Raw genomic sequence first — 18,214 nt, 5'->3', positions numbered from 1 at the left:
GAGAAATACTAATAGAACTTTCCATTTTTTCTAGAGAGGCTGAAAATCTTTACTTTTTTAAATTATTTGGAGCCTGGGCCCTACTCTATTGCCCAGGCTGGCCCCCGACCTCTGGGTTCAAGCAATCCTGACTCCCTCTCCCAAGTTGCTGGGACTACAGGTGTGCAACCCTGTAACAAACCAGATTTCTTTTCTTAAAAAAGTAAATTCACCCATTTTTAAAAAGTAGACTAAAACCATTATTTTGGGCAGAATTTGGACTGAAAAAGACATGCAAGCCTCATCCACCCAGCTCACCATGCTGCCTCGCTGCCCTTGGCTTCCCACACGCCTACCCCAAGGTGGGCCCCCTGGGCTTATTCCACCTGTGCCTCACTCCTTTATAGAGCAAGACCAGAGCTCTGGTTTGTCCAGGTCACCACCACACCTAGGAGGTGAGAATGGTGGGGTGGGGCTCTAAAGTGTGGCTCCTCCTGGGGGCTCTTAAACATGCAGGCGGGGGAGGCATCCTCCACTGAGCAGGCCTGGAGTCCTGCAGTCTGGCCCCTGATTTAAGCACAGAGCTGACCCTGCGGGTACAAAGGCAAGGAGGCCAAGAGACGCGGGCATGGCCATCTGGAAACACACCTGGTGAGAACTCGCCTGTGGCCTCTAATTTGAGAAAACAGGCCTTTTCTAGATAGCTCCAAAGAAGTATCTGTGCTGTTTGAAGAAATGAACAATGTCAAATACAGTTGCCTCTCAGTATCCACAGGAGATGAGTTCCAAGATGCTCCACAGTACCTAAGTCCACAGATGCTCAAGTCCCTTAAATAAAACCATACAGTGTTTGCATATAATCTACACACATCCTCCTGTCCGATTTAACTCATCTCTTGATGGCTTATAATACCTAATACAATGTAAATAACTGTTATACGGTATTGCTTAGGGAATAATGGCAAGGAATAAAAGTCTGTACATCTTCAGTACAGACCAACTTTTTATTTTTCAATTCAAGTGCGGTTGAATTTGTGTGTGTGGAATTCAGTCTGTAAATTCTTGGTAACTCTCCTTCCAATAGCTTACCCAAAGTCTTCCAGAAAGTGCCTGGTGATAGCCCATGAAGCAACAAAAACAGCTGGAGAACCTGAGGGTTCAAAACAAAGCGGGATGTTTGAGGAAAAGGTTAGCCAGTTACTCTAGCCCAGGTGCCAAGATTTGGTTCCCACAGAAACCCCTTTGCCATCCTGTGCCATCCTGTGTCAATGTGTAGCCGCATGCTTCAAGGGTGCTAGGATGCTCTGGGAGTGGAGGTAGGATTGGATGGATCCTGAAAGCTACTTGGGGTTAGGAGTCTCTTAGGAGCCTGGGCCAGACTCCAGAGGACCTCTGCAGAGGAGAGAGGGGACTGGACCCCTGGGCAGAATCATGGAGCCTGTGATGGCAGTGGATGGGTACCCCCTTTTGAACTAGGATTGATTTTTTATTAAAATATTGGTTTGTAAAAAGTTCAGTCATCTAATTGGTAATGTAAACTTTCACTGCCATATTGATACAAAATACATTTTGGACTGGACAAGAGAAAAATGTCCATGAATTTAAAAGATCAGATACAGGGAACATTTCCTGACTTCTGTTTAAAGATGGCAAACTGAACTTATATATTTATTTCTATTTTTCCTGAAGCCCCTCCAAATGACAGCAAAGAAACAAAAACAGGGTCTGGGGATGTATCTCAGTGGCAGAGTGCTTGTGGAGGTTCTTGGGTTCCACCCTCAGCACCACAGAAAGAAAAGAGATGGCATGAGAATAAGCACAAAGACCGGCTGGGGTTGTGGCTCAGTGGCAGAGCACTTGCCTAGCACACATGAGGCACTGGGTTCCATCCTCAGCTCCGCATATAAATAAAATAAAGGTCCATAAAGGTTCATTGACAACTAAAAAAAATATTTGAAAAAAGAATAAAGACAAGGAAGGGTGGGGTGGGCAAGAGGTGTCCCCACATTAAGGAACAGGGAAAGCCAGTGGAGGAAGGACAACGGGTGCCCCAGTGTGGAGAGCTGAAACACAGACGCTGCCCAGGGATGCTGTCGGGAAAGTCCCTGGGGGCTGAGTGCCCCAGGAGGCAGGGCGGGCTGGAGCGCAGGGTGGTTTGGTAGTACGGATAAGACACAGATGACCACCCGAGGCCCGTGACTACCCGCCTGAGGCCAAACAGCTGTGTATATTCCCTGAGGAGTTTATTTTCTAGAGAAACTGAGCCCAGGAGAACTGGGGATCCTGTCCAGCGGAGGGTGGAATGTGGCCATGTGGCTATCAAAGCCCTGATAAGTATCTGGTCCCAACTGGAATGTGCTGGAAGTCAGGAGCGTCTACCACTGAGCTATATCCCCAGCCCTTTAAAAAATTTTATTTTGAGATGGGGGTCTCATTAAATTGCCCAGGCTGACCTCAGACTTGAAATCCTCCTGCCTCAGTCTCCCGGGGCCTGGGATTACAGGCATGTGCCACTGTGCCCAACTAGAAACCAGATTTTTAAGATTTAGTACCAAAAAAATTATTGGTACAAATTTCTGACTAAATATGTCATTAACAATTTTTATATTGACTAAACATTAAAACGATCCTATTTTTGGTTACATTGGGTCAAATAAAACATTATTTTCGCTGTTTCTTTTTATTTTATTTACTGTGGCTAGTAGAAATTTATTTATTTGTTCTTATGGATTTTTTTCTTGCAGTGCAGAGGATGAACCCAGAGCCTCACACATGCTAGGCAAGTGCTCTACCACTGAACTACAGGGCCAGCCCCATTTTATATTTTTTTGAGATGGAGTTCAAGGTTGCCCAGGCTGACCTTGAACTCTAGGGCTCATGTGATCTTCCTGCTTCCACCTCCTGAGTAACTGGGCTACAGCCACATACCATTGCACCCAGGCTTTTTAAGTTCCACATGTGACCCATATCTATTTCTAAGGGAGATGCGTGTCTGTACACTGGATGGTAAGAGCCCTCACCCCCAAGCCGCTCAGCTTTGGAACCTCTGGCAGCCGGGTTTCTACCCCTACTCCAGTCCCTTAGTCTCCACCACACCCAAAACATGGAAGGATTCTTTTCTGGAGGAACTGAACAGCTCCAGACAAGGGACTTTAGGACAACAGTGCTGGGGATCCCTCAGCACAGTGACCACTTCAACCCAATCTCTCAGCCCCTCTTCAGTGCCTCTGGTCAGTTCCAAAGTGACTCAGCCAAAGTCACTGACCACTGATTACATAAAAGACTAGAAACAAAACAACCAGAGAAAAAGAACTGAGGAAACAGACCATGCCAGGAGCAGAAGGAACTTGAACAAAAATGACTCTTGGGAATATCATCAGAGAGACAGGAAAGATCGTGGCCACAAGATACAGACAGGATGCTGCAATCCAGGAGCAATCAGAGAATAAAACAGAGGGCTTAGAAACCAAACACAGGGTGACCAAATAAAAAATTCAAAAGATGGGTTAGAAGATAAAGACTAGGAATCTTCCCGAGAGCAGAACAAGAAAAAAAAGTGGAATGCAAAGTAGGAAATTAGAAAATTAGAGGTTGTTTCCAGGCCGTTCACCATCTGACTAAAAGGTGTTTCAGAAAAAAGAAAAAAATGGAGGAAAGAAATGATCCATCAGATAATGCAGGAACATTTTCAAGAAATGAGGACAAGAGTTTGCAGATGAAAGAGACACCATGTGCCAGCAAAATAAATGAAAGGAGACCTGCACTGGAGCACATCCCTGTGACATTGCAAAACACAGAGAAAATCCCCTATTTTATTTTATTTTATTTTATATATTTTGCAGAGCAGGGCCTCGTGCATGTTAGGCAAGTACTTTACCTCTGAGCCATGCCCCAGCCCTTGCATCTTATACATAGGGAGGTGAATAAAAGCCTCAAGAATGGCATGGCATCTCCCATAAAACCAGGTGTCAAAACACAGGTCTTTGAAATTTAGGAGGAAAATTATTTTTTAACCTAATAATCTGTGTCCAGCAAAATGTCAAATTAGGTGTGAAAGTAGAATAAAGATATTTTCAGATGTGCAATGCAAAAAAAAAAAAAAAAGTTTCCTCCAGATCCTGCATGTCAGACAGATACTGGAGGATGTGCTCCAACACAATGAGGGAGGAAATCAAAGAGAGGGAGACAAGAAATAAAGGAAACAGGATTTGTGGTGGAAGGTGAAGAGATTCTCTACATGAAGATTGAGAAAGCTGAACAAGTCTAGGAAACCACCAGCCCCAATCAAGCAAGAGGAAAAAACAGTGGCAGATATGTTGGGTTAAATAGCACCCTGCCCCCCAATCTAGATCTACCCAGAACCTTGGAAGTTGCCCTCATTTGAGATAGGGTCTTAGCAGATGTAATTACTAGGATGAAGTCCTATTGGATTGGGTGGGGCCCTACTCCTATACAGCTGGCATACGTAGAAGAAGGTCAGGAGACACACGCTGAAAGAAAACGTAGAGCAAGAAGACCACAGACAGATAGAAATGGGGGTGACATGGCTCGCAAGCCAAGGACTGCCAGCCACCACCAAGAACCTGAGAGAGGCATGGAGCAGATTGTCCCTCAGAGCCACCCCTGCAAATCCTTTGATTTCAGACTTCTGATCTCCAGGACTGTGAGAGAATAAATTTATGTTGTGTTGAGCCACCATCTTGGCAATTTGTTAGGCAGCCCTAGGAAATTAATACAGCAGGAAACAAACGGAAAGAAACATGAAAGTTGTTAGAATCGAAATGGAATCACTGCGTCAACCCTAACAAAAATAAATAAATAAAGGTGCTAAACAAAGGGTTCTCACACATAAATTGCCTGATAGTGTCACAAAAGACTCTGCCAAAATCACGAGTTTGCACCATGCCACTGCAGCCTAATGCAAAAAGTAATTCTGCAGGGACACTTGCTGGAGACTGTCTGTTCATCTTGGAGTGAGCCACTCTTGCCATTAGTCATCGTGGCCAAGGATTATGTCTGATCTAATCCTCCCCATTTTTGTTTTTAAAAGCACCCCCTGACCTCGACCTCTTTGAATACTCCCACAGTTTACCATGACACGCATATTCCCACTGCGAAGCACTGCTGTGCCCATTGCCAATGCCATTCCCAAAGAAATGCCACTCTTCTTTGGAGACTATTTCTCTAATTGATATATTTAAATTTAGGTTGACAAAACAAATAGAGACCGAAATTTCCTGTTATATTCGATGATTTGGAAAATAGTACTGGAGGGTTTTTCAGAGAATTGGTCAGAATTAATGAAAGCAATACAACAAAATAATAAGAAGTAAATAAAAAAATTAACTTCAGGAAAAGTAAAATACTAAATAAGTCAGAAGGAAAATTGTTGTGTACCACTTTGCTCAGTAGGAAACAATATTTACATAGACATGATCATATAGTAAGCAATATTCACTAAACTATTTTGGGCCTGGGGTGAGACAGAACATCAGGGCAGGGCGGGCGTGGCCAAGGAGGCTATTCACTCAAGGCAGCTGGGAAGCAGACAGAGTGAGAGGAAGGGGCTGGAGACAAGATATAGTCCCCAAGGGCATGCTCCCAAGGACACACTCCCTCCAAGTACACAGGTCCTCCTCCTACAGTTTCCACCATCTCCCAAGAGTTCATTCACTATGAACCCATCAATGGGTTAATCCACTGATGAGCCCTGATGATTCAGCATTTCCTAAAAGCCTCACCTCTGAACGTTGCTGCACTGGGGACCAAGTCTTCAACACATGAGGTTGTGGGGGTGGGGGGGACATTTCACATTTGAACCATAATACCTGGGAACTCGATAGACATGCTCAATCCTGGGCCCCATCTTAGGCCCACTGACTCAGAGACTTTGGGGGCCCAGCAAGCTGGGTTGGACATGTGCCACCCTCAGGGGATTCTGATGCAGAATCATCAGCTCTACCACATGTTCAGGTTCTTGTACCAAGTGGGAGCTTGGTTCATCTCCTAGAAAAGCTGAACTATCATTCTTTTCTAGACAGTGATTGATACTTCAGTCACTTTGAAAAAGTAAAACCTTTGAATAAGTATTTAAAAACCTTAAACAGATTCACTTCTTTTGACTCAGTAATCCAAATTCTGGGATTTTGTATTACATAGGGGAAAAAATCTTTGCCCATAAAGTATTCATCACTGTGCTATTTATAATAGTGAAGCTGGGTGCAGAGGTGCTGGGCTCCCCACTGCTTGGGAGGCTGAAACAAGAGGATCACTCGAGCCCAGGAGGTGAAGACCAGCCTGGGCAACATAGTGAGACCCTGTCTATAAATAATAAATAAACAAATAAGTTTGTGTGTGTGTGTGTGTGTGTGTGTGTGTGTGTGTGTGTGTACACATAGTGAAAATTAGATAGAAGCAAATGAAATGTCCAAACACAAGTGTGATGGGCTGACAGATCTGGCTCCATGAGAATGTTATAGGCCAGACTCTAAGGGAAACAACTAAACAGACTCCATTTTGCTCTGAGACTCCATGTTATGTAGGAAATAAGCTTCTCCCATGGGAACACCCCACCTCTGTGCCCATCATCAGTTACTTAGCGTAACATGTTTAACAATACAGAATGACAATTCTTATGTAATGAAAAATTGCTCTCTTTTGATTGCTCTTGCTCCTAAACAACGTACCATGTGAACAGTGATTGTGTGGATGTTAGTAACCATTCTTTAGTTTGTACCTAGATAAGGGTTGTTTTTGACCTACTTCCCCCTCTGTTGATGATCTCATGATGTTAGTTTATAATTTCAAATCATAGCAACAGACACTTATGGTTGATGTGATTTTTGGTATAAGAACCCCTACAACCCTATGGTTGGGATTGTTCTCCCAATAGCCATTTTTTGTGGCATTGCGTGAGACAGTCAGCTGGCCCGCTTAAGAAAGACTCTCAAATTTGGACTTCTCAGTGGTGATCAGTCTGTTCTTAAGTTGTGCCCCATAACACAAAGCTATTTGGTTAAATACACTTAGAATGGTGATTTAAAATGTGGACAATTTGAAATACTTCAGAGAATGCTTATGTGTTCATGGAAAGAAGCAAGACTCAAAATTCTAGATATAGAACGACCACAACTACATGAAAAAAAATTGCTGGTAGAATAAAGGTTGGAAGAAAATTTCAGAAAATGTTTGTATACAGGACTAGGATAAATTTCCCTACTTAAAAGGGATTTTTTTTCAGTTTTATGGCATATTAAATGTATGCATTTAATCAACTTATCTCTGGGAAAGATAAATTGAGGAGGGGGGGGCCACTGTTTTTGCATTTGAATGTCTTCTTTCACATGGAAATAATATTGCTCAATAGTAAGTGAAACTTACTATTATATTATTATATTAGATATAATAATATATATTAAATATTATTTAACTAGATACTATGAGAACTCGTAATGGAAGAATGAGAGTAGTGGATGGAGAATTTGATATCCTTATCTTCCATCAAAAGGAGGTAACCAATAATACTTCAAATCAACAAAGAATGGCATGGTTTTTAGAAACATGAGATTAAATATTAGGAAGAAGAGTTAAAAGGGTTGAATTCCTTTACCATTTCTTCAGGGCCTAATAGGCAGACAAGCCAGGAGGGAAGTAATCATTGTTGGTTTATGTGCTGTGCAGTCCCCAGCACCCAGCACAGGATCTGGCATATAGTAGATGCTTAATAATACTTGAGCAAGAAAGGAGTGTTCTCTAGCTAGGAATGGTGGTGTAAGCCTAAAATCCCAGCAGCTCGGGAGGCCGAGGCAGGAGGATCACAAGTTCAAAGCTAGTATCAGCAGCTTAGCAAGGCACTTAGCAACCCAGTAAGATCCTGTCTCTAATAAAATATTTTTTTAAAAGGGGGCTAGGGAAGTGACTCAGTGGTTAAACATTCCTGGGTTCAATCCCCAGTAGCAAAAAAAGAGAGAGACAGAGAGAGAGAGAGAGAGAGAGAGAGAGAGAGAGAGAGAGAGAGAGAGAGAAGTACTCTCATTATTTCAGGTAAACCTTTTAAAAACCTCAAGAGAGGGCTGAGGTTGTAGCTCAGTGGTAGAGCACTTGCCTGGCACGTGTGAGGAACTGGGTTCGATTATCAGCACTGCATATAAATAAATGAATAAAATAAAGGTCTGTCAACATCTAAAATATAAAAACAAAACCACGATAGAGATATCATCATAATGTTTTTATCTTTTATACTGGAGATCAAACCCAGTGCCTCACATGCTATCATTGAACTACGTCCCTAGTCTTCACAGTGCAGTTTTGTCTCCCACTATACACAAATTTTCCTTGGGTGATGGAATTGGTCATTTTATTGCTAACTTCTATCTTGGGGAAAATTTATTGCCATGTTTTTATAATCCCCAAACGCAAAGAGGTGCTCAAAGAATGCTGACTAAATTTTGATCCTGATATTATAGATTAAAAAACTCTCCATGTTCATACAGCTAACACTGGCAGATCTGGACTTCAAAGTTCAATGAGTGGAGCTCCAAATTGGGTGCTTTTTATCAGAATTAGTTGCATAAGACTAGTCCTTGGTAGCTAGGCCTCTAGGACTGCTGTCCTAGGCAGACATCTGTACAGCCCTACAAGCCCCTGCTGGCTGAGGGTCATGCGCTAATCAGGCTGCCAAGCTTTAGAAGCAGTACACTCTGCCACCTCAGGTGGCCTTCCTGCTGGTCTGATGGGGAGACCAGGCTCTTGCTCATAAAGATTTAGACAAGCAGAAAAGGTACTGGAGGGCATTCCTGGCAGGAACCCTTCTTAATTAAAAGCACCAGGAAGAAACCAAATGAAGCTAATGGCGGGGACACATACTTGTCTTTGTAGGCCTGGAAATCACTCACAGGAACCTGGTTCTTTGGCACCCAGTGGGTAACTAACACATCAAATGAACAATGGAAGGATGGATGGATGAATGGATAGATGTTTGCTAATGGTAAGGTAAAAGTTAAAGGGCTCTGGATATTAACAAGTCTTGGTCTGAACCCTGAGTCTGCTCTTGTCTACAGTGTGAGTTGAGCATATTATGTTCCATCTCTGAGTTGAGGTCTCTGAGAAGCTTCTGGGGTTGTTATGGTGATTGAGTGATCCCTATAAAGTGCTTAACCCTGTGCCTGGCCTGTAGTAAGTGCTCAAGCAATGGGAGTTCCTTGACCAGAAAGGCAACGAAGAAGGGATGTAATGGGGTCCTGCAGGTGGCTGTCTTGCTATCATTTCCCCTCTTATAAAATAAATGGTAAATTTCCTTTGGGAAGCCATGTGGTTTGAGTAGTTTATGCCAATCAGCATATTCCATTTTTTCAGGCCTCTGTGATTGATTCAAGGATGTGCACGAGATTTAAGAGGTCCAAAGCAAGTGCATCTTAGAACATTCGTTGGGAATGCTGGGGTATAATCTTTCTTTCTCACTGGAACTGTGTAATAAAAAGCCCATAGCCAAAAAGCTGGCAGAGACATTGGGAGCTGCAGCTGAAGAATAAAGCTAATGTTCTGAGAGCCAGCAAGGATCATTCTTAAGCAGCTAGATTCATCCTGGTCTATTGTTGGCAATCCCAAGCCTTTTTAGTTGCATAAGCCAATTAATTTCTTTTATGTTTAAAGCCTACCTGAGCCAGACTTTTGATATCAGCAGTCAAAATTATCCTGATACAGAAAGGAAGCAAGAAAGATGACATAATAAATGGAAGATGAGGTCACAAGTATTGGGTGGAACCAAATTGTAAAAGGATTTGGATGCCAGAAATTCGTGCTAAATTTGAGCTATTATTTCCCACACAACAAAAAAATTGAGGTTAGAAAGATCAAACATCAGGCAACTTGCAGATTACAGAAGTTAGTTAAATGTAGAGCTGGAATGAGAAACGAAATCCTTCCTACTCAGCGCCCTTTCCTACATGCTGCACGGACACAACACTCGGCGAAACATACCCCATCCGAGGGCAACAAATCCCTGGAGGCACTTCCTTTCTGAGAAGAAGGAGATGACGAGGAGTGTGTGAAGGTAGAGGCCTTCCACCAGCAACCAGGCGTAGTTGGCCATGATGCAGTATTGGAAGAAGATCATAACCAGTTTACAGCCCACCTGAACAGAGAGAGGCATGTGAGTCCAGGTCAGGTGGGCTCACCTTGGTGACCCGCCCCAAAGGAAAAAGCTGGGTGTTACAGGAAGGAGGAACCAAGTCAGAGTGAGCCTCAAGGTTCAAAGCCAACTCCTGTGGCCTTCCCCTGTCAGAAGACCAAGCCCACAGCATTTTCTAGAGAGTAGAAGTCCACAGGCCCCATGGATTTTGTCAGGATGGTCAATGAACCATCAGTAGAGAAGCAGTAACTGGGTTCAAATTCTGGAACTGGCTGCCAGACTCTATGAGGAAGACTGTCCTTCAGTGGGAAAACTGTCACATACTGCCCAACCCCTTCATTTTTCTGATGAGGAAACTATCTTAGAGAGGGAAGGGATTTCTGAGCCAAGGGTAACAAAATTCATTCCAAGCTCACTTTTCATGGAAATAACAATGAAGGGTGTGCTAACCCACATTAGGGGAGGCAACATTAATTCTGGTTAAAATGGCCCCTGCCTAGTTCATTATACCTAGACTAGAAACTTCCAGATCCTGACAGGGATGCCATAGTGTTGGGCTCCCCTGATGAAGCAACTCTTTTAACATTAAGAGGCAGGCCTAGCTGTACCCTGGGGCAAGTTACCCTGTGGGTATCACAATAGGTGACTTCATCGGAGGAGAAAAGCACAGCATCTTTGATGAAGTTGGACAGGGCACGCAGGATGAAGGACACAAACAGGTGCATGTGGATGTAGTTGCGGGTGCAGTGGAGCCTCCTGGAGGGAGAGATTGCAGGGCTGTAGGGGCCAAAGCCAGGAGGGGCTGGAACTCAGCCAGACCCTTCCTGACCCCAGCCCATTAGAGAAGCTGGACATCAGCTCCTTCCAGTTCTCATCTGCCTCTGTTAACAGAACCTAAATGATAACCTGGGCCCCCCAGTGTCCAGTGTATTGTCTCAAACAGCAGTTGAAAAAAATAATAATAATAAAGCTAAGGTTGTAGGGGCAATGTACGTTCTACCCTCACCTACCACCTTCTCTAGCTCCCAGAATTCCTTCCTCTGCTGTCGGGACCAGAAATGTGGTTACTTATTCCCCTTCTGGTACAAAAGCAGGATTTCGGAAAGGGAACCCATTCCATCTCTGGGTGGGGATGACTCCGCCCTCCTCATGCTTGTGTCAGATTTGACCAATCAGCACTCCATCCCTGACAACACCGATTGCTTCAGAGTTGAACACGTGACCCAAGCTGAGCTTATGAGAACTCCCTTCCCAGTCTGTTAGAACTAACGGGGAAGAGGCTAGTTTTACCCCGGGTTTTGCTGAGCTGGTAGAACTTGCCCCTGCCGCCGCTGGTGGTTATCTTTACCATTTCTGAAGAGAGGCTGGCAGTGCATGAGGCCAGTGCAGAGCAGAGAAATGGAGGCAGACAGATCTAGTTTTGCTGATGCCTCTGAGCGCCTGCCTTACATCCAGGCGTGCCTAAAGCATATGCCCTTGAACTTGTCAATTATGTGGGTCAGGTCACCTTGTTTTTCTTAAGTTGTTTTGAAGTGGATTTCTGTCTTTTGCAACCAGGAGTCAAACGATATATCTATAAAGTGTAGGTTATGATGCCTATTTCATAGCATTGTGAGAATATTCGAAATAACGGTGTGTAAAAAATCTTCCCACGTTATCAGTAATGCTTAGCAAATGTTGAATGAATAAAGGAATGCATGTGGCCACAGGAACTTCATGTTTTGCCACAGGTAAGCTTTAAACTGAGAGGCGATAAGCCAGCCCACCCAGAACTTCTTTCCAACCTAACCAAGTAAGACCCAAAGTCGACTGGGGGGTGGAGAACTGGCAGCACGCTCTTACCGGAAAGCGCAGAGGATGCCGAGAGCAATAAGGAGCATCACCAGGGAGGAGCTGTAGCCCACGGTGTACATGACCTTCAGCTTCAGCAGGTAGGCATGCTGCAGAGAGAGGCACATATCAGCCCCACCAGCCCACCTGCTGGCCTTTACATGCCTCGGTGCATCTGCTTCAGGCAGCTTGAGTCCAACCCATCCTGACTGCTATTCCGTTTATACCCCAAGGATGACACATCACAAACTGGTAAAATTATAATAAGTTGACTTTGGAAAAATTGGGGGTATCCTCTGAGGCCTATTCAAACTTCCACCCTCTGTGTAGGACCCTTACCAACTCTGAACTCAAGTCTTCTCTTGAATAATTGTAAGGACAAAGTGCTCACTGCCTTTTGAGGAAGTCATTTGGAGCATGACAGTATAAAATATTAGATTTTTTTCTTATATAAAGCTAAAATTGACTATCTGTAATATTGCAGCTACTGGTGCTTTTTCTTCCTTTTGGAGTCACTTAAGCTAAATTTGCTTTGAACATTAGACCTATCATATAGAAGAGTTACGAAGATAACAGAGAGATCTGTCATTTTCCAACAAAGCAATTCTGCATATTTGTCCTTCACTTATCTTCTTAGCTTTTATTGTCTTTAACTTCCTTCCACAATTCTTCACCATTTAGATCAATTAATATGCTCCAGTTTGTCAATCTCCTTAGATAAGACACCAGAACTACATAGCTCAAATGCTCCAGATAGATTCTCTGACAAGAAAGATGTAGAATGGGACCACCACCTCCCCTGATATATGCACTGTGCTCCTATTAATGCAGTCAAGCAGGCATTTACTTGTTCAGCAGCCACTTCACACTGTTGGCTCATCTTTGGTAACAAACAAACTCTGTAGACTGAAATATGGGGCAAAAAATTAAGTTTTGACATACAGAAATTGAAGACCTGCATTTAAGTTCTGAAAAATAAATCGTACAACAGTCTTTAAAAGAATTTAGTAATCGGAATTTAAAACAATGATAATTTTTTACTGACCAAATTAACAAATATTTTAAAGCAATAATATTCTATCCAGGTGAGGGTATAATGGTAGTAAAAACTGGTTCAATATCTCTGAAAGGTGATATTGAAATTTGTATCAAGAACCTTTGAAATAATTTTAAAAAAGAAACTTTGAAATATAAATTTCTTTTGATCTCCCTTCTACTCCAAGAATTAATTCTAAGAAAAACAGTCCCTGTTCATCCAGTCTACCAACCGTGATTGAAAATATTTTTTAAAAATTACTTCTATACTGAATAGTATAAATGTTTTCTCTTGTTACTATTCCCTGAACAATGCAGTATAACAACCACTTACACAGGATTTACATTGCATTAAGAATGACATATAATCTGGAGATGATTTAAAGTATACAGGAAGGGGTTAGAGCTCAATGGTAAAAGTGCTTGCCTGGCATGTGCGAGGCATGTGCACACACACACACACACACACACACACACAGGTTTAAAGTATATGGAAAGGCTTTCTTGGGTTATGTACAAATACCATATTATTTTATGTATAAGGGCTTGAGCATTCTGGGATATAGGTGTCTGTGGGCATCCAAGACCCAATCTTTTTAGAATGCTGCAGGACACCAGACTATAGTCAGAAAAATGAAAGCTTATTTATAGGAAAAGATATTTCTTTCAGAACTATTGGTGATGGAAAATAAAACTCCAATAACAGAATATTTAATTCAATTATTTTAAACTGAAATAAATTTAACATTATACCACTGTTAAAATGCTGATTTCCAGAATTTTTAAAGAAGTCAGGACATGTAGATGATGTATTATTACAGGAAAAGGCAGAATACAAATTTTACATATGTAGTGTGATTCTAGCTATGAAAGTAAAAAATGTTAGGTTGAATCATATGAAATTTCTCTTTTATGTAGATTAAAATAATTGGATATTAGCTATTCCATGGGGTTCAATCTCATGTATGCCTAGAAATAAGATTTTAAGGAGATATGTTGGATGTTAACAAGTGGTTAACTCTGGATTATAGGTTTATAGGTTTGGGAATAGAGTAATTTTCTTTTGTATTTTTCCCGTACTTTTAATTTTTCTGTATTAGATAAGTGCTATTTATAGCCAAAAGAAAAGAGTAATTATTTTTTACATTTACTTATTTATTTGGTACTGGGGATTGAACCCAGGGGCACTTTACCACTGAGCCACATCCCTAGCCATTTTTATTTTTTCATCTTTAAACAGGGTCTCACTAAGTTGCTTAGGGCCTGGCTAATTTTCTGAGGCTGGCCTTGAACTTACAATTTTCCCATCACAGCCTTCTGAGTCGCTGGGATTATGGGCATGCACCGCTGTGCCCACCTAATTAATTTCTTAAGAACATAAGAATCCTATTGGGGAAACCTGACACAACTGTTCATAGGAAAATGACCTTAGGTTAGAATGGCCCAAGCTCCATGGGGCCATGCAGTGTACTGTAGAGAAAGAACACAGGCTTCAGAGCCAGGAGACAAGTGTTCTAAACCCAGGACTGTTACTCACCAGCTGTGTGACCTTGGGTAAATTACTTAGCTTCCCTGAGTTTCAGATTCCTCATCTGCCAAATGAGGTGTTGCAGGCTTGTTGGAAGAAGGAATAAGGTGGACAGGTATCAGGTAGAGTATCCAGATGATGCCTGGTATTTAGAAGACTCTCAGTGTATGTTAATTTTTCCATACTCCACCATCTACCCTTCAAAATGAGTCAGCAGTATGAAATGGTAGGAAGTCTGAGGTATGAGGTAGCTGCTAAAAAAATTAGGCCTATTCTCAGTTACATTGATGGAGTGTTGAGAGCAGCTGGTCACACTGGAATGCTTGGAGTGTCATGTCCAGGTCCGGGATGTTATTTTAAGAGCCACATTAATAAACTGGAGCATTTCTGGAGGACAGCAATTGTGTCATATGAAGAGTGCATGAAAAAAATCTGGGTATTTTATACTCGAAGGGAGGAAAAAACAACTCAGGGGAGAAAAATATTAGAAGGCAAGATTTCATATGGAAGTTCCAGAGGGAAGAAGTTGCCAGAAAATAAGTAGATTTTGACTCAGAGTAACCATACATTTTTTGACAGCACGAGGTGACCTTGGATAGGATGGCTGCTAGAGTGACGCTGAGCTTCCCTCCTGACCTCTGCTCTCCCAGCATCCAGGAGTCACCTCTCAGGGATGAAGCCAAGAGCTCTGATGGGTAGTGAGTTGCCTTAGGTCACTGGTTCCTAGAATTTGGGTCCCATGAAATGTCAAAAAACTGGGGACAACCTGTCAATCAATAATCTTGCTATGTACAGGATGAGCTTTGCAGCTGAGCACATCAGCCTCACTCATGGGGATGCTTGGGCCAGGCTGTGGGAACCTAAGGAGGCACAGAGTGACCCACATGAGTGCTGAGCAGAATATTCTGCACCTTCCTGTGGCCACAGTCATGGCCCTCAGGGTGACCTCCAGCCCAGCTCTCATGCCTGCCTTGATCTGCAAGTTCTCAGCCAGAAACAAGCCAGCTCCCTGGAGTCCTAATGTGACCCTTGCCTCCTTAGCTCTTAACATCTGCAATTAAGCACAGATGCGGAGGACCTGGGGTTCAGAAACGCCCCGTTGCCTGTCTTGGATCAAGTTGTCTGTCTCTCTGCTGTGCAGCCTGTCTGTGCCACCTTCTTGCTGTACCCTCTAGATCAGCTCCAGCAAAAGTTATCTATAAAGGGACAGAGAGTAAATATTTTAGGCTTTGGGTGCCATACAGTCGCTTTTGCAACCACTCAAGTCTGTCCTTGCAAAAGTAGACTTGTGCAAATGGGCTTGGCTGTGTTCCCATCAAACTGAATTAGCAAAAGTACTGGTAGTCCCTGCTTGAGGCAGGCAAGACATGCCTTGTCTTTCAGTCAATCCAAGTCCACTGTGGGCATTCATCAATAAAATAGTGATGTGTGCCAAGGAAGGATGTTGCAAGAACACCAAGTAACATGGGTCTTCACCATCAGTTGACAAAAGGAAAAGACATTTTAACAATTTAATAGAAAAGGATACTTCAAATCTCAAAGTAAAAATGAAAGTCTATGCAAGCTTGTGGACCAGCATTGAGGGTCATATCTGGAAACCCTTCCTGAGCTAGAGGATTTTTTGTGTATTTGCTTATCTGGGCTCTTTTTGTCTTGGTTTCTCATTTTGGAGACAGGATCTCACTAAATGGTTGAGGCTGACCTCAAACTTGAGATCCTCCTGCAGCCTCCTGGGTCACTGGAATTAGAGGCATGTGCCACCATGCTCTGCTTTTTTTTTTTTTTTTTTTAATTATTATTACTATTTTTTTAACGTGAGCTGAGGTCAACCTAGGTCTCCTTTCCACCATTCTTGGATAATTAGATAATTAGTTAATCCTGAGTTAAGTCCATAACTTTGCATTTGCCTCTGTGAAACTGCAGCCCCTTGGTTTGGGATTTTACAGTTTGAACTCTGCCATAAACATTGTGGTTAGGGCTCCAAGCTGTATTCTTTCCACTTGACTAGTCTAAGCCTGCGGTACCCGTTGTGTGGCTTGGTAGACATGAATCACAAAAACTAAAACTCTGTGGGGTTTTCAGTAATTCTTAAGGGTGTAAAGGGGTCCTAAGCCCAAAAAGTTTGGGAAACGCCGCCTACATCAATCATGCATCCCTCTGCCAAAGATTGTTCGGAGTGGGGCGGGCCTAACTCATTTTGGGCCAATGAGATATGAAGACAGGCTCACTGGGGTTTGCGGGAAAGAAGTCTTCCCCACTTAGGAAAGAACCATAGGAAGCCTCGCAGTTCCATCTTCCAGGCGAGAAGGAGTGGAGGAATCTCTGGCCACGGTTGCTGATGGCAACGGGAACCTTAGGAAGCTGTCACTAGGATGGCGGGAAGAGAGATCAAAACAACCTGGCCGTTGGCGGCTTTGTGGTGCATCTTTGTCAAAGAATCCGGAAGCCCATTCTCTGCGTTCCCTGATTCGCCACCTTCGCTTGCTTAATAAATCAGCTAGAAATTTGGTATCTGTTTCCTAAAGCATTCTTTGACCCTCCATCCAGCCACCCATCCTAAGAATGTTCCTTCTTGGTTTTATGACTTTACAAATTTGATACACATACCACTCCCCCCGCCACCCCGTCTTCACATAGATTAATGATGGAAATACTCATTTGCAGAGAACCGACTGCCCATCCCCCCAAGATCCTAAGTGCCCACTGATCAGTCCTTGTGGAGTCCTGCTATTAAATCACTCTACACTGACCAGATCCGAAGGCCTCCTATTTTGCCCCCAATTGGATGACAAGCCCAGAATGGAAGAAACTCCGTCTCCACCCCTTGCCCACTCCTTCACACAGAACAAGATGGACTGACTAGAGACAGGGATCTGAGGAAAAATTCATAAGCAAGTGTGGTCTGCTGCCCAACTTCATCCTTTCCTCCATGAACTTGCAGGTCTATTTTGAGGATGTAATGTAATTATACATCAAGCAGCTGGCACGTGGTAGACATTCAGAACAATAAACTTTTTTTGTAGGGTGGAGGGATGCTGGGGACCAGGTTCTTATGCTTAACCTCAAACATAACACCTTGTAGCCTCTAGACACCATGATAGTCTGGGAATAAATAAGACTCTTTCTGATTTGTCACTGCAGGACCTATATACCTAGACCCATGCCTAGACCAGAGTAGGTGCTCAGTAAATGTTTGAGTGAATGATGCCTTTGAGCAAATGAATGTCCAACTTTCAGTGAGACAGATGGAGAAAGATGGCACATGCTGATTATTTTACCATAGCATGGTAGATAACAGAGGCCAGTGCAGAGCACAGAAGGGGGTCTTTTCCAGTAGCCTTTCCAGAATGGGCTATCAAAGATGAACTCAAATGGAATCTTGAAGAATGTGGAAGAGTCAGTCAGGAAAAGAGAGAAGGGAAGTGCTGTCCAAGCAAGGGGTCCTGCTGGGCAAAGGCCAGGTGCGGGGTAAGATGGCTCAGGATATGTGAACTTTGAGAGTCCAGGCTGTCCTGGGAAGGGACAGAGACTCAGAGTGAGCTGAGTCTGGGCTAGACCCTGACAGTGACCCTCTGAGGAAGTCTCGGGAGGTACCCAAAGAAGTTCAGCCTGCAGCTCACAGGAGCTTCCTCTCAGAGAAAAACTGCCCTGCCTCTGGCTCTCTCCTTGGTTATCAGAGCCCAGAAATCCCCTTGAGAGCAAGCATTTATCGA

General features: G+C 43.2%; 1 protein-coding gene across 7 annotated transcripts in view; it reads right to left on the bottom strand.

Moving 5' to 3' along the window:
- Window positions 1-18,214, bottom strand: part of Sctr (secretin receptor) — a 67,350-nt gene that overhangs the window by 10,417 nt on the left and 38,719 nt on the right. For all 7 annotated transcript variants that reach the window (XM_047545878.1, XM_047545884.1, XM_047545879.1 and 4 more), the window contains 4 exons: window positions 11,951-12,048; window positions 10,732-10,864; window positions 9,958-10,111; window positions 1,069-1,129 (listed from right to left, as the gene is read on the bottom strand). In XM_047545878.1, the coding sequence (XP_047401834.1) occupies window positions 1,069-1,129; window positions 9,958-10,111; window positions 10,732-10,864; window positions 11,951-12,048 (446 nt within the window). The remainder of the gene's footprint in view (window positions 1-1,068; window positions 1,130-9,957; window positions 10,112-10,731; window positions 10,865-11,950; window positions 12,049-18,214) is intronic.

This window comes from Sciurus carolinensis, chromosome 3 (genome assembly GCF_902686445.1).
Source record: "Sciurus carolinensis chromosome 3, mSciCar1.2, whole genome shotgun sequence".
NCBI lineage: Eukaryota > Metazoa > Chordata > Mammalia > Rodentia > Sciuridae > Sciurus > Sciurus carolinensis.
This window is presented reverse-complemented; position numbering and strand designations above follow the sequence as displayed.